Genomic DNA, 20,940 nt, shown 5'->3' with positions numbered 1-20,940 from the left:
TTATTACGATGTACTAATGCTTTCCTGTGCCTGTGAGGCTAAACAAGGAGAATACTGACACAAGGAAACGAATGGTTTCTAGCAGTTTAGTCGCCAGTGTCAGCCTGAATGGTAGACTGCAAGAGGGAAGTGATGCAATTGTGTTACTGAGCCTAGGGATTATTCTTTTTTTTTCCTCATTATTTCTGCAGTTATTCTAAACAGGGCCTGCATTTCCTCTTAGCTTAAGACAGTTAAACTGGATCCCGTGGACCTCATTTTAATATTTTACTACTTGTAAAGAAAACTTTTTCTTTTTTCAGTTGGTCTAGAGAACATTGAGCTCAGTCAGCATCAGGTTCCTGAAATGACTGATATTGACATTGAAGAAACACAGCAAGCTGTAACTGGTACTTGAAAACCAAGCTGATTATTTGTATACTTTCAAGGATTATATGTAATTAAGAAATGTATATCTAGGTATTGAAGTTCATAGGTTTGTTTATATGCTGAATACATCAGTTGATTTTAGTGTGTTATAATCAGTCTACAATTTAGTGATATCTTCCGCTGAAGAAGTGTGACTAGAATGTGTGGTAAAGAATATCTGTCCTGGGATTTGAGAGGAAAGAGCTTGAGCTATGACACATGATAGAACTCTGGAGGAGGAGGTGTAGGTTTTATGAAGGTAATGCACAACATAGGCCTGTGTTTTTACCTTGAAGTACTTCATTGCAAAAGGACTGGGAGAGTGCCAGAAACGTTTATGAGCTCCCTGGGTCTTTCAAAGACATACAATCAACCTACAGGAGATGAGTAATTTTCCCTGTGGTAATCTTTGCATAGTTAATGTTCTGCTGTGTAGAAATTGAGACATAAAACCTGCCTTGATTAATACTGAACTTTCTGGAAAATGGTCGTCTTAGGTCTGTGTGTTACTTAAATTGAATAGAAGATGAATTTTCAATAATACAATCCATGATTTGTTAAAGCTGTCCACTGGCTGGTACTTGTCTCAGTGAATAAGGTTCTGCAAGGAGCTGCTGGATGGTTTTAGAGCATGTAGTGACTTGCAAAATGATGAAGCAGGTGCTGGTTTCTGGTAGCATTTTGAGTAACATTCCAATAATACTATTAATGTATATATTGACTGCCAACTATTAGCTGTTTTTAAAGCCTTTTATGGTTCATTCTCTTACTGGTGCCACTAAATGTTTTCCTTCGTTGCTTTCAATTAATTGGTTTTGTACTGGGTAGCAAGAATTTTTGTTTCTGGAACTTAAAGTTTCTTGTCACAGTGTAACACAAATCAGCAATAGTTGGCAATAGAGAAGTTGCTGTCTGATTTTGATTGACAATCAGAAGCCTCTTGAACCCAATTTGCTTGTTTCCTGTAACGCAGGCCACCTAATGTCTGTCAAAATGGATGACAACCATCTCCTCACACCAGCTCTACTACTCATCTGGCACCCTCTACCTCCCATGCTTGATGCAGCTTGCTGAACCAGCAGAAAGCTTGCTTAGGCAGAGGTAGACAGGGTTAGGGAGCTGAACTTTTTTTTCCAGCATGTCAACCAAGTGTCAAAGCTGTTTAGAGACAGGAAGGAGCAGTGAGAAGAGTGGAGTTGCTTCATCTAGCACTAAATTGCCATGGGATTAGGCTGGCAGTCTCATGAAACCTAATCCCAAAATACTGTGGGTACTTTCTATTTGGTTGTTTTCTGTACAATGTGAACATTGATGTCTCTTCTCACTTGTCAATTAAAATAACTGTTCCATGTTTTTCTCAACCTTCTATTTTTTCATTTATTACTAAGCTGTTGTTATAAACAAGCATATTATTATAGTAATCTTATGGTTTTTGAGCATCAGGATCAGCTGGGATTCAGTAACTTTGAAACAAAGATAATAACAATCAGAAAGGGCAGTAACCAAGATGGAGTACTTATGCTCGAGCTACTAGTTTGGGAAAACTCATATCTCTGTTTATGCCCAGTTTAAAGCCTTCCATTTTTATTTAGTGGTAATTTGTAATCTTGACTCAATTAGGGAGGTATTCAAGAAAATGCTTAAGCTTAAAACATTTTGTTTCCCATTTTCATCAAATGTAGTGATGATATATTCCATGTTAGCACTGTCATCGAATACAAATCAAAGCCCAGTGTTTTACTTTATCTAGTTTTACATTCTTTTGAATTTTTTTTAATCTTTATGGTTAGCCTTAAGAGCTTCTTGAAGCAAAGTGGTTAGGTTTCAGTAAGGGAAGGGAAAGCGTTGTCCTGATTGTTGTAAAATAATAATAATAAAATTTAATCTGGATATTTACCACCAGCATGATAAAGACTTGCAGCCCTTAATTTGGAATCAAAGCTTTAGGACCTCACACTATCCAGAACATAAGTCTTTGAATCATTATGTGGGAAGATCAAAAGTAATAGGTTAAATTAATTAGTTGAAAGAGGCAAGTCACCTTTAAGTTTTTTTTTCTTCCCTCATTTGAGTAAAGAACATTTCTTCTACCTTACACTTGTACTTTTAGAGTAAATTTGGGAAGGGATTGGAGATTAGGCTTGACAATTTAAACAGGCCTGATTTTGTGATGAATACTGACTGCAGTTTTTTGGTGCAATGTTTAAGTAATTGAATGGTGATAGCACCATTCGGATACGTCAGTATCCAAAAAAATGTGAGCAGTCTGACTTCTGATATATGGAGTCCCATACTTAAAGTGTTGTCTTAACATTTCTGTCCCACTGGATTTCTGAGATAAACGATACTTATCAGGTTCAATAGCAGACATGCAACTCAGAATATCACTTAACTGTATGTATAATTTTCTTACGAAATTGTATCCAATTCTTGCAGTTGATATTATGACATCGTGTAGAAGATTATAAAGCTTTTCTGTTTTTGTCCTTTTAGTTATAAAAATATTCATATTCGTTAAAGGTTTGCATTCTAACTAGGGGTTATATGATCACAGAAATGATACTCAAAACAGTAAATCCTTTTTCCTACTGGGCACCTGAGGTGCATAAGTCTATCTCTGGCTGCATGTAGTTTCAGCATTTTATCTCTCCTTACTGCCTTGGAAGAAAATACCTGTGTCTCCTGACTTAGTGGTACTTGCTGTGAAGCTTCAAGTGCAAGCATTTCTGAAGTTATGTGGTGGATTCGGGAAGCTGCTTCATCTAAGAAACAACTTTCTTCTGTGCGAGTTCTTTTATTACTGTTATGGCTAGTCTTCATACCTGGACACAAATTACCTGGAAGTAGTTGTACCAGACACGGTGGGAGGTGGTATGTGGGTTGAAGAGAGAATCTAAGTGTGATGCTCTTATATGTCTGGCAGTGCCCTGTGAAATGCATCTTAAGCTGTCATCTGGGGGCCTTTAAAAGACAAGGACAGCATTTTATGTAACTGCTGAGCGAAATCAAAAGAAGTGTGATGAAATACAAAGTGACTTTTCTATATTTTGTCTGTACAGGGATATCACATTTCTTCTGCATTTATTCTGGAAAACTTTGACTGTATGAACAGATATGGATTTTTATGAGAATGATTGAGAGCTAAAATGAAATACCTCTGGTGACATTAAGATACGTTAAACTTCTGCATTTGCTCCGTGTTTAATTCTAATAGAAGACAAGTAGCAAGGCCACTCTTCACAGTGACAGCTTGCCCATAAGAGTTTAATTCACTTTTCAAATTAACTTCATTGCCTTAGTTGATTAGTCTCAGTTTCTCTAAGCTCTTGTCTATCTGATGACTGTAACTTTACAATTTCATTTCAGAACACTTCATTATGTGTTCTAAAGGCCTGGACTGCTCTTTTTCCTGACCAGTTTTACTGTACGTTTGAAAGATGCTTGAAGTGTAAACTGGGAAGATGGTCATCTCTTGTATAAATGATATGTAGCTAGGAGAGAATGAGTGTCAGTATTTAATTCTAGCTTCCACAATGTTTTTCTCGTTAAGTATTTAATGCTATGAAAACAATACATGCATTTTTTCTAAACAATATTACTTTTGATTTCTGTTATGCAAGAAAGGTCTTGTAATTCATCTGTTAACTAAAGAGAAATTAAAAATTTATCTACTCCTTCATAGTTGAGAAGCAATACTGAGGAAGAAGTGGAAAATATTTCAACTCTCCAGTAGAAGTTAGGCAGTTAATCTGTGTAAATCCTTCTAAAAACCATACCACTCTTTTATCTTTTAATTCTCAATCAAATAAGTCATCTTGTTAGCTTTAACTAACACAATTAAATGATTACTCAATGAAATCAAATACAATTGTATTTAAATATTTATTTTGCATAATATAAATTTTAATGTATTAAAATACATTTGCATTTAATCAAGTTATAAATTCTTCCTAAATACACCGTAACACACATAACTGGCAGACATTGGCTCTTCTATTTAATGGAATATGATGATTAATAAGCTAAATGAAGTAACTACTGTAATGTTAATAGTAGCTGTAACAGTACCCTCCAAATATGTCAAAGGCTCACATTCATAAGTTGCAGATCAGGTAATTAATATCAGTAAGGAAGTAATTGCTTAAAATTAAAACTTCACAACCAAAATGAGGTTTCTGAACTAATGATTTAAAGTTTCCCTGTAGAAATCAATATTGAGTTAAGGGGCGTTAATGCCTTGGATTTAATCAGATCTGCTACATTGGGCTGTTGTGGTGGAGTAATCACTTCACCTTAAAATGCTGTTCCTTTCCCCTGCTTTTAAACCAGTTTACTTCATATCTTATGACATTCAATATCTATTTTGATTTGAGCAGGAGTATCTCTACTTCTTCAGAGTTCTGTTTGCGTTCATAATTGTCTTCTTTGCTTCTAGAAACCTATTTCTTTCCTTTTATTCATTCTTACCTAGACTGAGCTTTCATTGTTCTTTGTCATTTAAATGCTGGCAGCGTTTCTTCTGATAGTGCCTAAATGTTATGTATTCATTACAGCTGCTGTTCCTTCCATCCCCTTCCGTGCTGCTTCATGGATCTTCCTAGTGAGTCTGGATTTAATTGTCCCCTGGAGAATTATGTACTCATCAGTCTGATCTATTGGAATCGGTCATCTGCAGGGCATTGTGAGAATAAGCGAAGGCAAGAAAATATTCCTAACCCATTGTGTTCATTGTTAGTGAAAGTACTGAATTATTTGCAGAACCACCCAAGGGTCAGATAACAAAAAGGTGTCGAGGAATGTTTCCACAATGTATGTGCCTTGGAATGAGTCATAAAATGTCAAATGTGGAATTTTCTCAGGTTAATCCATGTTGGAAGGATCATATGGTGATATCTGCAAAAGACTGTGTGTAAATATGTGGGTTTTTTCTCCAGATTCAAAATGGTGGAGCTGTATTCCAGGTCTTATCTGATTGTCTTGTCATTCCCTCCTCTCCTTCTCATGTAAAGTATTACTTTTTTTTTTGTAGGTCCTTGTATATCTGCAGTAGAAGCTTAGGACCAAAGTAGAAAGGGGAGGTAGTCCAGGCTCTGCTGATGCAGCTGCCAGGTAGACATCACAAAACTTGGCTCTTTTTCTGAGAACTCAGAACTGACAAAATCACAAAAAATCTGAAGTGTTTCTTGATGACTGCCTGCTGCTGGCTGCCTCATGTTACTGGAATCAAGCAATCTCTAAGGTGCTTGCTGTTATGCTGCTGGCAGTTAGATGATGCTGAACATAATTATAGGTGATTCGACAACTTCAAGCTACAACTGATTTACTAAGAACAGGACAAATTTTTTTCCCTTTGCTTCAACTTGTTCTACTTTTCAAAACTGCTCTTATTTGGTAACTAGTGCAATGGAGCTGGAATTCTGGGTGGAGCAAAATCTACAATGATATTCTTTTAGAAATGAAGCTCTACTGAAGCCAATATCTTTATATTCTGTTCTGAAAACACAGTTCTCCAGTTCTCAACTGATTGAGTTGTGGGACTATACTTGAAGGGAATTCCTCTTTTTTTTTTTTTTTTTTTTTTTTGTAACGCTCAACTGATGAATGTTGACCAGGATCCTGTGGGTATGTCTGCCTTTCCAGTGTCAGGCTATTCAGGGTAGATCTGGAACTGAAGGAACTATGTGAGTGCATTCTGAGTCAAGCTTGGCAGAAGGGTTAATTGGCAGCTGGAGTACTATATGAATTTATATTGCTTCCAGAATCCAAACTAATGTCAGAAACCCTTAACGGCATCATTTACAGAGATTTAGCTGCTTTAAAATATTATCTCTCAGCCCTGAATGGCTTTAGATGAGAATATTGAGAAACTGGAATTGTTTAGTAAAATTCTGTTATTTTTTTTTTTCCTTCTAACATGCCTTAATAATCATTAAATGCGATGATGCAATTTTCAGTAAACCATCATAGTTTTGATGTCAGGAACCATACTTTTATATTTGTAATGGGATAATGGTTTTTCTTATATGCAGAAATACCTTCCGTTCCAGTTTTGAGAAATGTTAGGGTGAATACGTGCTCATCTTTCCCATTTTTTTTAAGATGTTGGATATGTATAATAGCAAAGCAGCTTATTTCAGTTTGTGAAATTTTTTCCTTATTATTTAATAAGGAGATGCAACTTTTAATACTTTTTTATAAGCTGCATAAGAGTGTGTTACTGTATGTGTAATATGCAGAGCTAATGTGAAAAATTAGACTAATGCTGCAGTGGATTATGAAGATGCTTATCTGAAAAATATAGGCTTGGCATTAGACAAAAATACTTTGTAGCAGACACAGACATATCTCAAGGATGCCTGTTTTATTTGCAGTTATTCTTTGTCTCCTTGTATTTATCCTGCTACTGTGGAAGATTCGCAGATGGTTGACTCTGAGATGGGTCTGCTTTTTGATTTGTTTGCCTGTACTAAAAGTATTACTGGTGCTTAACAGCATCAACAGTGGAGGAGAGGGACCCTTATGATGAGCAGGACACTGCAAGTCCGCTGCCGTGGTAGGCTCTTTATCTATTTGACCTTCTGCTGTCTTTCATAGTTGATGGAAAAAGTGAAAGGCATTTAAAGGAGGGGAAGAAGAGGGGGGAAGTGAGCTTAAGCTTTAAAAAAAGCTTATTAATGGTGGACGCCTGTGATCCCACATGTTGTGGAGAATGTGTTCCAGTTGTATATTGTTGGTCTTAAATATTTTTCATTTCTCAGTCAATCGTAAGGCAGTGCTTATCCTTCTAAGACTTCATTGGACGCACCTGTTAAAAACGAAGGTGTTTGTTTCCTACATTGGAAACCTGAAGTTGTAGAGCACAAGATAAGCTCCTCAAATCTTTGCAGACCATTCTGATTTTCATTACCTCTGGTTCAGGACTGAAAATATGCAAAACAAATACTGTGTCACTTACCTTTATATGTATCTTGTCACTTTAACTTTGATATGGATGTTAGCTCTTCTGTTGCCACCTTTTCCCCCAAGTGAATTCTTTCAAATATCTGAATCGCTTTCAATATCTTGATGCCAGTTGTGTTTGAAAGCCAACAGTGCAACAAAGGACCCATGTTGTGTAAACACGGTATGAAACTTCCACCTTTGTAATGATAAAATGTAATTTTAAAAGCTTCTGACTAGCTCTGAACACTCAGCACCACACAAATTTTTCTACTTTATTGGACAACATTGAAAAGTGAAGATTGATGCATTAAAATAGCTGATAAAAACTATTTCATTAGAACTTGCGTAAGTCCTACAATCTTACTACATTTAGTAATGCAAAAGAATGCTCAAGTTCTACTTTTAAGTGCATGTTTACACAGAAAGAATAGCAGTATCTATAATATGCTGCATCTTTTAGTGAGATGTTCATTGTACCCATCTAAGTGGCTGTTTCTAGGCTGAGGCCTGGTGCTTAAGGGAGATATAAAAGTCTCTACCTTCAAAAGGGTGGCATTCCTTTTCAACCTGACTCAGATGAAAGCATTTAATAGCTGTTATTAAACTAAAGGTTACTTTAATTCTTACAAATAGATTCCAGATATTTTGGTTTTTTTTGAGAAGTGCTTTGTAGTGCGCAAAGTTTTCTTGTGTTAATTCCATTAACGCTGCCAGACACAACACTGCACTTGTTGATTTGATATTTATTAATTATGCAGATTAGTAATGCTAGCCCAGTTGATTCCTATCTCTTCAGACAAGAAATAGCTTAATATAAAGGCCTTTATTTCCTGGAGCTGTGCACAGTAAGTCAGTTAGCCAGCTGTGCTGGTTAAAATATGAAGTATTTCCTTTTCTAATGATTTTTTTTTCCATTTTGGAATTAATTCAGGTTGTTTTACGAAGAGGCACAACTTTAACATGGGAAATTCTGTTCTTCTTGTTTCTTGTGAGGGCCCTTGAAACGCTGTTAGGATGCCATGGGGAATTTTCATCTACACCTTTAGATGTTATTACATAGTCTATTTAAACCAAACAAAGAAATCGGGCATATAGATGTCTTACTGGAGTTTAGGTTCCCTGGCATCTAGAGCTTTGAATGTCTTTTGTATTTGGGAGTGTTAGTAGGTGCTCTTTATATTACATATTTTTATGGACTTAAAATATTCCTTCTCTCCCAACTCCACATAAAACAAAATTCCAACACTGTGCCTGCAAGTTTCTGGCCAGGAAAGAGTACTTACATACGTGCAAGTGATTAGTGAGAAGCCTTTATTTTTAGGAAAACGGGCTAAAAACCGCAAAGCCCGAAGTAATTAAATAATATGCAATACATATCAATACATAATATGTACATATCTTGAGTGTTACGTTAGGCATTATGATGAGTTGATTAGCACTGTAAATAATAATCTTGGTGGGTTTTTTTGGAAAACAGCTTGCCATTTGTGGCACTATGACCAACATTAGGTGGTTTGAACTCTCATTTTAGACTGCTGAAAATCCTAGAGATGACTTAAAACCCAGATATGTATAGATGCTACTTTATAAAACTAATGGCTTTAGAGAAGACCTCTTGTATCGTAGGACTCTAGCTTTGGGTGCTCTGACAGAGGGAGAACAGAGGACTGTCAAACACCTCTGTTTTGGGGAGCTTGACTTCTTGCCATATGGAGAGGAAGGATTTATGTTGATGCAAATAACGGGCTTGAAAGCTTCACATGGGGTTATATTCAGGGGGCAGCTGCTGCTTGTATTTACCATAAGCAAGAATAATTGGTATTTTGGAACTGTACTTGACTCACAGCTCCCCCCTGGGTGGGGGAAAGGAGAAATCCCTGCCCTAATGTCTGCTTAATTGCCTTCATGTCTTAAAGGTAACCTTTACATAAACTAAACAATTACAAGAAAACAGTTTGTTGCCCAAGCAAAGGACCAAGTGATTAAAAAAAAAAATCAGTATGTTCAGCTACCCTTTCTGGTAATACAGATGTAGTAATAATACAGGTAATTACATAAATTAGCATCTGTAAGCTTAACTGTGACTTTTCTGTGGGTTAGTTTTCAAGTAGTAGCTTGAAAAAAAAAAAAGGCAAATTAAGTATTACATGGAATAATTTAATTTTAAGTGTTAAATCTATTAAATGTTTGTGGCTTTTAGTTGATTTTATTTAAACATATGTCCTTAATATTTTTTTCCCCTTGACTTCTCCATGGAAGACTTTAGTTTGTCAAGTTGAGAGTATTATGTTTTGGAGTGAATTTGAGGTAGTATGAAGTTTGTACTGTGCTTCCTAACTTGTTTTATTGTTTGTAGCATAATATAACGAAAGAAAAATGTTGGGAATAAGCTTGCAGGGGTAACCCATGGAAGAGAAGAGTGAGTCCCATTTTGTAATTGCCCTCTTCAAAATCCTGAACCAGCTGTAATTAGGGAGAGGCAGGATGGTGGCCCAGAAGGACTTTCTCCTAACCACAGCCAGTGGTGGTTTCTACCTCATATCCTCTGATGCTAGAGGACTTTGGTTTGCACTAGAATTTATTTCTATTTGTGTGATGATTATTCATTCCATCTCTCTTTTAATTGCATAGATCTTCTTGCAAGATAGGAGTTAATTTTCAGGCTTTTAACTATTATTCACAAACGGTTGAATTAAATATTAATGTCATTACTAGAATGGAGAGAATAGTTGTTTAATTTTAAACTATAGATGATGAAGAGAGAACTTTGATAATCTGTTTGAAGTTTGGCCTGTTCCTTGCCGTGTGCTGCTGTCATCAACTTCATTCATACTTCTTCCTGGCAGTCATGTTGTTTTCCTTAATATCAATGGTTAGCTATCACATTAACATGATTATTTTCAAACACTAAATTACAAAATGACAGTGAGAAGAAAATAAAAATCAAACTGTTGATATATCCTTTTGTATGCTTTCTGATCTATTCGTGTGCTTGTTTTTTGGTATTATCAAATGTCAGAGTAGCAAATAGCCACGGTTTTCAGAGATCTTGTCTGAGGTTTGCAGAGGTGTCTGTTGGTAATTGGAGATTGCCGAGGCACTGAAGATCTGCAGAAGTCACAGTGTCCTTGCTTGCTTCTTTTGGCATCTTTATAGGACTCGACTGTTGGGTTTTCTATTTGTTTGTTTGAACAGTGCTGCTTTGTTCATTGAGTATTTAAGGCGTTTGCAGTGGGGCTAGTTAGACAATCCAAATACTTAGCTTGGAACTCTCCCCTTCCATCATTATATAAAATATGTGAACGTTAAGCTCTTAATAGGAAGCTTAAAAAAATGAAATGTTATTGCAGAGTTTGACTTCTGGAATGTCTTCTCTGCTTAGTGATGTTAGAGTCATTTAGAAAAAGTCACTCTGCTTTTTTAACAAGATCTTTAGTCACTGTAGAGTAAAATATTATAGCTCTCTATACCTATATTTGTATATCTGCATATAAAATATTTATTACGTGATTTTAAAAAAAGTATTACCAGATCGGACACTGATACTTTTAAGTTCTCTCTGGTAAGCCCTAAGCGTTTCTTCAGTGGGGCTGGGAGCCCTGGAGCTGCAGACGGGGCTGCTGCCTCCGCGCACCGGGCTTTGTCTGGCTGCGGGCACCAGCGCCATTGAGATGCTAATGGAGGGAGCTGCTGTTTTGTAGGAGAACTTGACTGCATCTCAGGAATGCAGCCTGTCTGGTTATACGTTAGCTTCGGCATTAAAAGGCCTACTGTAATTCATGTCTGCGGATCGATTGAGGCTGCCGACTTCTGTGTTACAGCTTTGATGTGCCAGAGGAAATCGTTGGGGTTGGTGGAGAATTACACTCTCCTTTTGGTTCTCCCAAATCTTAACCTACCGATTTGTTTGCTTTGTGCTTACCATTTGTGATTATGGAATAAAGTGTATTTGCTGTGTGAAGCAATAGGTGACATTAGCTTTATTGACAAGTAATTGAGCCTTTTTTTTCCGTTTGTGTCTGTTATGTGGCAGGGTAACTAAATAACTAAATGCGGTAGTAGCAAGAGAAGCTGAAAGAGATAATACAAAATGCGGTATATTTCTCCACTTCTGCTTCAAAAGTGACGACTTTCAGTTGTTAGGCTATTCATGCTGTAGAGCCAGTGGATAAATGAATAACCTGTATGTAACAGGAATGTATTGTTATAAATTTGTTCTACTCACTGCATCTTACTGGTAATTTTCTGTGTTTTGTGCAGAAAAGGTGTGCATTGCAAACACGAAGTTGAAAAGTAGCTCAGGGAGTAAGATTTGAGTAGGTCTGTTTTGTACGCTAACACAGTACTCACCAGACTTTCTTCACTGCAGTTCCCACGCGTTCTTGTTGTAAAATAAAGCAAAAACTGTCAATTTTGCTCTTTCAGACTAAGTCCATGCTTTTGTCCATGTATTGGATGGTAAATTTATTTAAGACTTCATCACAGTATTAGGTGAAAGCTGTGTGGAGGGAACACAGGGGAGGAAAACCTGTAAATCTAGTTGTACTCAGCTAGCAATTACTTTAGCAGATAGAACAGAAAATATGCAAATATCTCCGGAGCACTTATGGCTTTCAGATGCTGACTGTCTGTATCCCCAGCCAAAAAAGGACAGATGATAATTAGATTTTGAAGGACCATGTGCTGTTTCTACAGAGCTAAATATTAAAATGCAAGAAAGCAGACTACCACATGGCACAATTGATTTTTATGGCAGTTCATGTTAAAATACTCTCTTTATATTGCCTTTTAGGTTACCTAGGGTGAAACAAAATTACAGGCTTGGAAACTCTGGAAAAGCTCAGCATCAATATTTGAGGTAAAAATGAACATACTGAAGTAATCTTGGGAGTGTCCTTGTTAACTTTATGGAACTGATTGGAGAAGAAATTTTCATCGAGATTAATTTTGTATTTAAGTTTTCAGTATTGATTTAGAAGAAAAAAATGACTTCAGAATCTCTCTTTACATATAACAAAACTAATACTTGAGGTGAATATGTAATGTTGTGCTTTCAAGCTTTGAGAATACTGTAGATCTGCTTAGATTTACAACATTTGTGTTAAGCTGTAGTTCCGCAAAGATGTTAACATATGAAATTGTCATGAATGACTGCTAGTTCTATGTGAGTAGGTAAATCTATTTTTATAGAAATTAATGTGAATTATTTGCACACTATTACTACTAATAAAATATACATATGCTAATGTGCTTAGAAAGTAATGTATTTTCTTTATGATCAGTTTACTGTATTATGACTTGAAAGTGTAATGCATTAGAAAACGTTAAAAGAAATCTGAATTTTATTCTAACTTTTAAATGAAATGAATTACTTGTGCATGGAAAAATCATTGTTTATTTGAAAAAGTTATAAAGCATTACTAGTTATTTCTCATATGAACCAATTATTAATATTAATAGGATTAGGGATGCATTAATTCCTTGCATATTTAAACTATCAAAAATTAGCTATTAAATTGCTTGTAATTTTTTTCTACTACTAAGTAAAGTAATTTGTGTTTGGGATGGATTTAAATATTTCGTTTTCTCTTGACCAGTTATAGTGTCGTATTGACACATCACTATGTTTATAAGCAAGTGAATTTCTACAATTAACTTGGATACTGTAGATCCCTTTTAAAATCATTTTTATAGTTCAGAGGTCTTTTTTTCTTGTTTTTAAGAGCTGAAGCTTGCAAATTATGTGATTAACCTACAAGCTGATATCATGATGTCAAAATGCAGTTCGGAAAGCATAAGCACTGAGGCTGCAGAGATTAAAACGGTAAGTGCGTGCTTTGTAGTAATGGAGAAACAGATTTTTATGTATCATTTTGCTGTATTCTATCTGATATATCAAGTCACCATAAAGTGAAACTGTAGAAATTTACTCTGAATGTCTTTGGAAAGAATAAGAATAACGAAAGTAGCTGATTTATTTTATCCGTAGATGGCTAGATAAAGCAATGGCATAAGAAGAAAGCTATATGCTATGAAATGTGTGCCTTGATATTTCAGGTGAAACCGAATATAAATATATTCATTTTTTTGACCTTTTAAAAAAAGTGACTGTTGTGTTTAAGTATTTCTTGCGGATTTTACAATGAAATGTGGTTTTATAGATGAAATAAAATCAACTTTTAAAAAGTGGTAAGAAGGAAGATGTATAGGATTAGAATTAGAATTGAGTTTGTTTCAGATAAGAGATAAAAAATTATTGTATTGAAGTGAATGGCAGGTAAGTTGTTACGGTCTTACTCTCAGTGGTATACTTCAGTTTGAATTATGAGTTGAGCAAAAACAGGAAGGAGGCTGTCTGATAAAGTTGTATATAATAAAAATATAGAGCTTTGATGTCAAAGTGAGGACAGACGTGTATCTAGTTTCATTGGTCCTCTCCTTTCCTTGCATTTTAGATATCACATACTTAGTTTTTTTCTGTTGCACTCTATGTTAAGGGGCTGAACATGAAGGAATCAGCATCTCAGCAGTTCGGCACCCCTGATTAACCAACTGCATAGTTAGACCTGTTGTACTGGGCTTTATGCACATCTTTATAAAAGATTAAGTAGTTTGTTCCACTATCTGTATGTATTTGATAAAGGATAGGCATCCTCCTTCCATTCATTTATTCTGAATGCCTCGTGTAATGGTGTCAGTATTGATATGCTAGAAAACAGCTGCATTTTCACTTTCTCATTTTATTTCTGCACTGGCAAATAGCTTACATCCCAAGTATACTATGCTGATAAATAGAGGTATAATTGTTTTGGTTTAAGGGTTTGTTGCAATGTACAGCAGCATAATTTTGATATGAGCAGTGTCCTGCTGATGCAGTTAGCTTAGCTCTGTCAGCAGCAACAGAAACTGTTTATTAGGCGTTTGCTTCAAAGCCAGGTTTGTCCATACCTGTGAGGAACACTGGAAGGACTTAAGGGGTTGTGCATTTATCTGAATCTAAGTGTATACTTCATTTCTGTTCTACTGCCAGAAATTTAGGAGGAGTCTGGCAAGCATTCCAGCTGTTAACTGTACCATATTGCCTGGAGAAATGCTTCAGAAGCAGCTCCTTCAAACATAAAGCCTCAGTGTAATCCTCATCTTAGTAAGTTCTCTAATGAAATTTCTCTGAACAACAAAAAGCAACATTTGACTGCCTTGACATGCTGTTAGAGACCAATGCTCTGGTTAGACTGTTAGGTTGTTTTTATATAAATAAAATGACAACAAATAGCATCTAATTGAAGATGTGATTGATCAGTTAATTGATTGTGCTAGGGAAACCAGAGAAGCTGGTTCTTGGAGGAATTCTTGCAGCTAAGCTAAGTATTTGTGTTCTGTTAGCACTGCTTGAAAGAAAATGGATCTGCATTTATTTGTTTTCAAAGAGTATTGCAGGACGACATAACTTGTTAGACAATGCATCTGTTGGAGGTATTTGAAGGATAACAGGGAGTTTGTGCAGCTGCACTACATATGTTAAAATATGTTAAAGACAGCATGATGTAAAAATTTGATTCATCCTCTTTAATAATACTATTTGATGGTATTTTCTTAGTTTAGACTTCTGAGCCAAATTATGTTCTTCAGAAACTTAGGAAAACATACTTCTAATGTTGTTTTAGAAACCAGGTAATATGGGAATCTAATTTTTTGCTCAAATGAAGGTGAACATACAGTTCGTGGTACTGAATGCTTAGAGTGTATGTAGAAGTCACTTTCTTGCAAAAGTTTGCAGTACCTGTGAAACACCCTCAGTTAATATTTTCCATTTTCTTTAAATAGCATTTACATTGATCTTCTGCTCTGTACTTGTACTCTTAATGTTTTATAATTTTCTTCTTATTTGTTCATCTGTTACCCAGGAAACAATTTTGTGTTAGTTCATTGAACAAGTTAATGCTTCATGTAGTACTTGGACATGATTTATTGTAAGGAATGCAATATTCAGACTCTTTAGGTGTTCATGGAAGAATATTCAAGCAGCAAGTTTTGATTCCTGTTTTCTAGTATTGATTGTGGTTTGTTTACTTTCAGGTCTTTTTTTCCATCTTTTCAGAAGCTAATTTCTCTCTTCCAATGCCAACAGTGTTTTTAGAGAATAAATTAGAAATTCCTAGGCAAAGATTAAAACCTGCAGCATAAGAAATAATTCTGGTATTATTAACTGTGTCAGGTAGAAACTCAGACATCACAGTTTGAGATCTTGAAGAAAGCAGAGGAAATACATTGCGTTTAACGGTGGAGTTTTTTGTATTAATAGGAGGTATCGTTTTGCAATAACTTGATGTGAATACAAAATATATTAAGCATGCAGGTGGCAGTTAAAAACCCAAAGATGTGTCCCAGGAGCTCTAGTCTCTTCTCTGCTTATTTCAGAGTATCGTTCAGTAAAAGTTTTAAACAGCCCTTAGAGCAGGGTTAGATCCAGGATGTCCTATTTCAGGTGAGTACTCTACTTGGTTTGTGTCCCTTAGTGCAGTAAAACCTGACATTTTTTGAGTGCCAAGGGTTTTTTTTAACTTGGATGTGGTCCTATGGCTGAAAATTCTGCACCACTTTTCTAGAATTATTCTAGTCTGAATGAAGCTTCTATTAAATTTTCACTCTCAACCTTGTTCACATTTGAAATATATTTCTTTAAATGATAGAACAAGGCTTTAGGTTTAACTGAAGCTTGCAGTTCAATGTGTGTTCACAGGAACAGGCATTGAAGTAAGGTCATCAAGTTGTGGATTTTGTAGTTAAACTTTTGAGGTTTGTGGCCACAATTTGAACTTGTGGGAGTTATTTTATTAGAACAGATAAGGGCCGGGTACTGTGCTGCTTTGTCCCACTTCTTGTAACTCAGTGTAGGGCCACAGGAAGCAGGACTTTTGTTTCCTATATCTTTCCTTCCAAATTTGACTTCAGCAAGTTTTCATTTTCTGACTGTATCAATATCCAAAATGATGCAGTGGATAAAGGTAGAACATCATAGCAGATATCTTTGTTATTCACACTGGCAGTGCAGGCCTTTTGTTGTTTTTTTTTTTCCTTGCTTCCCACTTAGCTAGGTTCAGGGTTCAGTTAACTTCTGTCCACAAATTCTGAATACATGTACTTATCTCAACTGTTTCCAATTTAAAACCTGTTCTTTAACTAGATGTGTTTTTTTCCCCTTTTTATTTCTAGATGGTCTTGTACTGCTTTTCTTTTACTGAAGAACTTAATATTTTTCCTTGCAATTGTAATAGAGACTTAAAATGATATAATTACTTCATTATTATGGCTTATTGCTGTAATAATGTTGACATTGATCTTGTCAGATCTCATATACTTAGAGTACAAATTTAAAAAAAAAAAGGAAGGCCAGGACTAGGAAACTCCTTAGCATAGCAGGAAGTAGTGTTGATGGTTTAGAGAGGTGGGCTTTTCTTCTTACCTTGGTCATTATACGACCTCTGCCTTACGAGTGTCTTACTGTGTTGTTTTGCTAATTAATCATGCGGTCCATGAGAGTTAAATCCCATTGGTTTTTTCAGACTGTTCCACAGTTGATAATAGTGTTACTGCGCTACAAAATGCTGTTTTATTTCTGATGATTTTTGAAGTTACCGATGTGTATGTACTTACTCCTTTGCACTTCAAAGAAAAATTAGCAAATTTTTCTTTGAGAATACTTTTTGATCTCGATGAGATGACTGTACTTGATGGCAGGCCTTTCCTGAAGATAAAAAGAAAACAAATCTGTAGCTTAGAGTGTGTGATGTTTCACAGGCTCTTCCAGCTCCAGCTGAACCTGCGTGTTAAGTTAAGAGATAGCTAAACCATCACTGTCATGGTGTGGTATGTAGAAAAGAATGTAAGCTTCTTTGTGAATATTGGATCATGTGGTTGCTTGTGAGGGAGATGGTCTCAGAGAGTGCTTGTGTTTGCAAAGTTGTGTTTATGGTTTGGAAAAGAAAAACTAAGTGGTATATCAAAGAGAAAGCACTGCTGATCCAAAATGTGTTACAAAATTGAAGTGACTAGACATAAATATGAAATGATTGGGCAGTTACCCTTAGAAATATAATGTATATTATATTTTACCTGTTCCATCCCAGCCTTAAGCAACTATAATGGCTGCTAGAAGGTCTCCCTTAAAAAAAAAAAAAAAGCTATCCTTCCATATGCATTGCTGTATTTAAGTAGGAAAAGTGCCTGAGGCAATTTCAGTGAAATGTTGTAGTCATGATGAAGACTTCTGTGTTCTCCAAAGGAGTTTTTGTGTGTTTCCAAGTAGCATGTCACTGATTTGATTGTGAAGAAGCTAGATATATTAAAGCAGAGCCTTGTCTATTACCTTGTGTGAGGGAGAGAACCTTTCACTAGTCTCCCCCACTATCACATACCTAAGCTGCCTGTTCATACAAAAGCTTTATGTTAGTGCCCAGAGTTCTCAGATGCTTTGTACCAGTGGCTGGAGAAGGCTGTATCACAATGCAGTCCTTTGCATGTGACTGGTGTAGTCTTATTAATTACATAATGATAAACATCGGTATTTTTAATGTGCAAATGCTTAGTAGATCAGAAGGTCAAGGATTATCGCCTTTACTATGTACAGCTGTATAGCACATGCATATTTTTTGTACCACTTGTCTTACTTGACATGGAACTATGGAAACGTCAGTGAAAGAACAGCCGTGAAGTTCCAAATGGGGAGTCAACCAAAACATTTTCTGGTCTGACTGGATTTAAACACCGTGTAGAGTTACTAGTCTAATTGTTACAACAGAACCTATGTGTTCTTATATGCAGTTTGAAATTTATAAAAGCAATTTTAGAATCTCCAGGACTCTTCTTATATTACATCTGAAATGAAAAATGATGTATTTCTGATTTTATGATGTGTGTAGCCTATGTTGTTTTGTATTTGCAACTAAATAAAGCAATATCTGTTTTTTTAACCTTTTGATTTAAAGAATCTAAAAGACTCAGACTGAAACAATAACTTAAGTTACAGGACTGAGAAAGTAAATGAGAAGTAATCATAAGATTTGCGTGAGTTTGGAGATTCATTCAAAAGTAACTGGAGAAATGAGCTAGAATCTCAAAAGTGTTCTTCCTTTGAAAATCTGCATGCTTTTTTTTAAAACTTTTGAATATATCATTTCTTTCTGGTATCTTCTCACCCTGACAGTTTCTCTGAAGCTGAAATTAAAATATCAGACTATATTCCTACAATATTAACACACTCTTTTTGGTGAATAAATGTGTTTTTCTTTTTATAGAGAAGGAAGAGTGTTGATTGCTGAGCCAAAGATGAAGTTTACCCTCTTTCACTTAGTAGCATTTTCCTGTATGTTTGTCTTCAAAACAGTGATAGTTCTTTATAGTGGAATGGAACAATGTTACTTACTCAAACATAATGTCCTTGAATAGTCTCCCACCCTTTTGGAGAAAGAAGGAGGGGGGGCGGAAAGCTTTTTACTCTGACTAATGTCCAAGGGGAGTGATGATGAAATTCAATGTAATGCCTTCTGTTTGTCTCAAGACAAGAGGCAAAATATACTTGAAGCAGAAAACTGAGTTACTTAATGTTAGTTAGAATATACACCAGTGTTTAGAGGTGGTTCAGATTGAAAAATTTAACTTGGAAATGTGGATATACAAGGAAGAGCTACAATGTTATTTTAGTTGAACTCTTAAATAAAAGAGAACTTCATCTTGATTCAGAGAGAAATGAATACTTTCCTTCCTTTTTACTTCTTTGTAAAGTACTGCTTTGTACTTGCTAAGTAGATCTCTTATAACATTCACTGTTCAGTAGTTCCTATTATATACCATATCATACTTGTCTCAAAATTCTTTCCCAGTGCACAATTCAAAACTTAGTTTTTCCGTGGTATAGGACAGTAGGAACATTTCTGTGCAATAAGGTGATGATTCATTTAGTCCTATGGGAAAACAAGAATTGACTATACCTTGATAATTCCTCAAACATTTCTAAAATAGCCAGTGGTGAGGACTTCATAGACCTTCATAGGGAGCTGTTTTCTAGTACATAATTGTTATCAAATTGTTTGTTTGTGTAGAGGATCTTTCTGGAAACTGATGGTTTATCTGGCAAGGGACCTATTTTCCATTAGCTGTTATCATCATCAGTAATTATTTACTAAATTTCTGCTTATCTTCAGATTCTGATAAAATTATCTGTTTAATTGAAAACAGGTTCTTTTGAAGCTCCTGTTCTTTTTCCTTTTGGTCAGAATAAAATCCCTGTTCCATGCATTTGTGTATGTAAATCTTTGTTTTAAGACTTCTTACTTGAAAATGCAAAATGTGGTAGAATGACTTGTTACCTATGATCTTGAAAATCTTTTTTTCCTTTCCTGAAGTAAAGCTAAAGTGGCTTTATATTTTTAATTTGTTAATTTTAAAAGGAGATTTGTTAGAATGCAATGGAAACTGTATCCTGCAATGTACAAGTCCAAGTGCCTACAATCAACTTTGCCCATAAAGCAGCTTTTTATTTTTTTTTGGTACTTTGTTAAATACACCTCTTTATGTGAAAAAGTGTCTTTAAGTGCAAAATTGAAGTGTTCTGCTGAAAATAATGCGATTGTAGCACTTAATGCAAGTAAAAAGGAAGTAGAATTATGTATTCTTAGATTCTTCTGTTTTGTTTTTCCTTTATATTTTAACTGTGTCTAATACTGTTTCACTTTCTTCCATAGTAGGCTGTGCTGGAACAAAAACGCAATGACAGAAACACTGGATGAATGAATGAAAAGCCCTGCTTTGCAATCCCTCAGCATGGCGGGACTGCAGCTCATGACCCCTGCTTCCTCCCCAATGGGTCCATTTTTTGGACTACCCTGGCAACAAGAAGCAATTCATGATAACATTTACACGCCAAGAAAATATCAGGTACTAGTGATAATACTTTTTTAAATATTACTATATTAGTAAAAATAAATCTATGAATTTAATAGAAAAAGAAGCAGAGCAGATGGAAAAAGTCTACCATTGTACATGGTCCAGGCATGTGTTTCTCACAGCTCCACCTGTTGGGACCTACTCGTCTCTTTTTTTCACTAGAATGGATGCATTCTGTTTTTGTAATAATCCCCATTCCCCCTTCTCAGTTTGCTCTTATGAACCAAAATTTTAAGCTGAATATTCTCTTACTCTCTGCAAGATGTTATTAGGGACAAATACTCTAATCTTGATGTTGTGCATCTTGATTATATGCTTACATTTATGTCTCCAGTCTTGATTTACATAGTAACTCTTGATTTTGTTAGACACACTGGTCAAAGCAGTTTAGTAATGTCAGAAACTCTGTCAGGGCACTCTGATTTTCATTTTGTTACAGAAGCTATTCCTGAGTTCTGGAATTTCAGTTCTCTTTGTGCCCTGCAGAGATGCCTGAAAGCTAGGATTTGGTTAGTATTACTGAAAAGGTTGTATCACTTTGAACTAATGTACTTGCGTATTTGGCTGAATTAATGCATAGAATTAGATTTAAAAACTCTAGCATGTAGCTTCAAATAGTTTTGAAAAGGAATTTAGTTTTAGAAGCTA

The 20,940-nt window shown here is 35.5% G+C and overlaps 1 protein-coding gene across 5 annotated transcripts in view; it reads left to right on the top strand.

The window, feature by feature from the left end:
- The window catches only part of DICER1 (dicer 1, ribonuclease III), a 65,455-nt gene that overhangs the window by 5,344 nt on the left and 39,171 nt on the right, over positions 1-20,940 (top strand). For 3 of the 5 annotated variants that reach the window (XM_021403607.1, XM_021403606.1, XM_021403605.1), the window contains 3 exons: positions 12,143-12,208; positions 13,074-13,174; positions 20,091-20,283. In XM_021403607.1, coding sequence (XP_021259282.1) covers positions 20,140-20,283 — 144 coding nt within the window. In that variant the 5' untranslated portion in view covers positions 12,143-12,208; positions 13,074-13,174; positions 20,091-20,139. The remainder of the gene's footprint in view (positions 1-12,142; positions 12,209-13,073; positions 13,175-20,090; positions 20,284-20,940) is intronic. The other 2 variants (XM_021403609.1, XM_021403608.1) reach the window with 2 other exon arrangements.

Source organism: Numida meleagris, chromosome 6 (genome assembly GCF_002078875.1).
Source record: "Numida meleagris isolate 19003 breed g44 Domestic line chromosome 6, NumMel1.0, whole genome shotgun sequence".
In the NCBI taxonomy this organism is placed as follows: domain Eukaryota; kingdom Metazoa; phylum Chordata; class Aves; order Galliformes; family Numididae; genus Numida; species Numida meleagris.
This window is presented reverse-complemented; position numbering and strand designations above follow the sequence as displayed.